This window comes from Fopius arisanus, unplaced genomic scaffold (genome assembly GCF_000806365.1).
Source record: "Fopius arisanus strain USDA-PBARC FA_bdor unplaced genomic scaffold, ASM80636v1 scaffold00431, whole genome shotgun sequence".
Classification (NCBI taxonomy): Eukaryota; Metazoa; Arthropoda; class Insecta; order Hymenoptera; family Braconidae; genus Fopius; species Fopius arisanus.
In genome coordinates, this window is record NW_011888170.1 from 3,111 (window position 1) to 4,500 (window position 1,390).

Sequence of the window (1,390 nt, forward strand, 5' to 3'; positions counted from 1 at the left end):
CCAACAGGTAAAATATATTGTCTCTTTGTATACCTTTAGCCGATAGACTAATAGAACTATTTATTTATTGTCAACGAGGTTTATTCACTGTTCAATAATACTCCAACTATACGTTTATGCTTCAAGCACAATAGCCAATATTTTTTTATTATTGAATATTTCCAATTTTCAATGAGTAAACTATAAACTTTTGACCAAAATAATATTGCAAAAGGAATTGTTTTTTTTTGCGTTTAAACTTAATTGATCAACAGTTCTAATTATGAATAATGAATATTAATAAAATGACAGTAACAATTCATAGGTACGGAGATGGAATTTGATCATTTATTTGCCGAGTCGGATATTGAAGAAACCGACTCACAGAATCGCACTGAGTCATTGACTAGTGAGCCGAATGATTCAACGCCTGGTAATAATTTTATTTATTCACCTTATCAACGATTAGTTGAACGAAGGCGTAGAAGATTTGAGAAACTTTTTGAGACCATTAGAATGCGAGGTCTGATGCTAAATAGAGAGCTGCCATCGACTAAAAATGATAATAAAAATAACAGCCATAAAATGGCAGTAAATGATAATCAAAGGAATCCATTGGGCATTGCTGGACCATCGCGAATTGTTGACGCTCCAGTTGATTATAGTACAACTGGATCTACTAGTAATAGTCCCAATGAGGTTGGTAATGTTGAATCAATAACCAATGACCCAACCCCTTATGAAACCGATGAGCAATCCATTAGCCAAAGCAATACTGCATTACGTCATAACGAACGATCTGATGATACACCATCAGCGCCTGATTTACAGTTAGATTGGTCGACTTCCGGTAGCGAGAGTGACGATGAGGAAGGTTCAGTTAAAGTTTTGGGGACAGTTAACAATATAGATCACCAACAGCCACAGCAAGAACACCGCCCGCAAGCAGTACCCGTTGTAGATCTAACTGTTGAATCTGATGAAGAACATGGAAACGGCCAGGCGAACTCAAGTCAGTCCTCTCAACCTTTAGCATCGAGAGCACAATCCTCGAGAAACGATGTGCATTGTGTGCACCGAAGTCACAATTACAGCCGGATGAGACGTATGATGCCTCCACAATTTCATTTTTACCATCCACAAGATCTATATCATCACCGATCCTTCTACCACGATCGAGCTCCAAGTACTGCTGGCTCCACTGGCTCTCGAATCCATCCAGTTCATCAGCGCATGTGGCTGCATCAGCAGAGAATGCAAGAGACTCAACGGCGTCGATTGTATCCAAGATCATCAGCTTTACATATTTGTCAACCACAGCAACAACAGCAACAGCAACAAACATCGCTTTCTAATGCACACCCTGGCCTTTATCAACCTCCTCCTCATTATCTCGTTGATGGTGATAACA

At 39.4% G+C, this 1,390-nt stretch overlaps 1 protein-coding gene across 1 annotated transcript; it reads left to right on the forward strand.

The window, feature by feature from the left end:
* Positions 1-227: 227 nt before the first annotated feature.
* Positions 228-1,390, forward strand: LOC105272927 (uncharacterized; the record flags this gene model as incomplete). The annotated part of the gene is given in 1 exon segment (XM_011315160.1): positions 228-1,390. A coding segment is annotated over 1 exon segment (1,078 nt), but the record flags the coding sequence as incomplete, so codon positions are not given.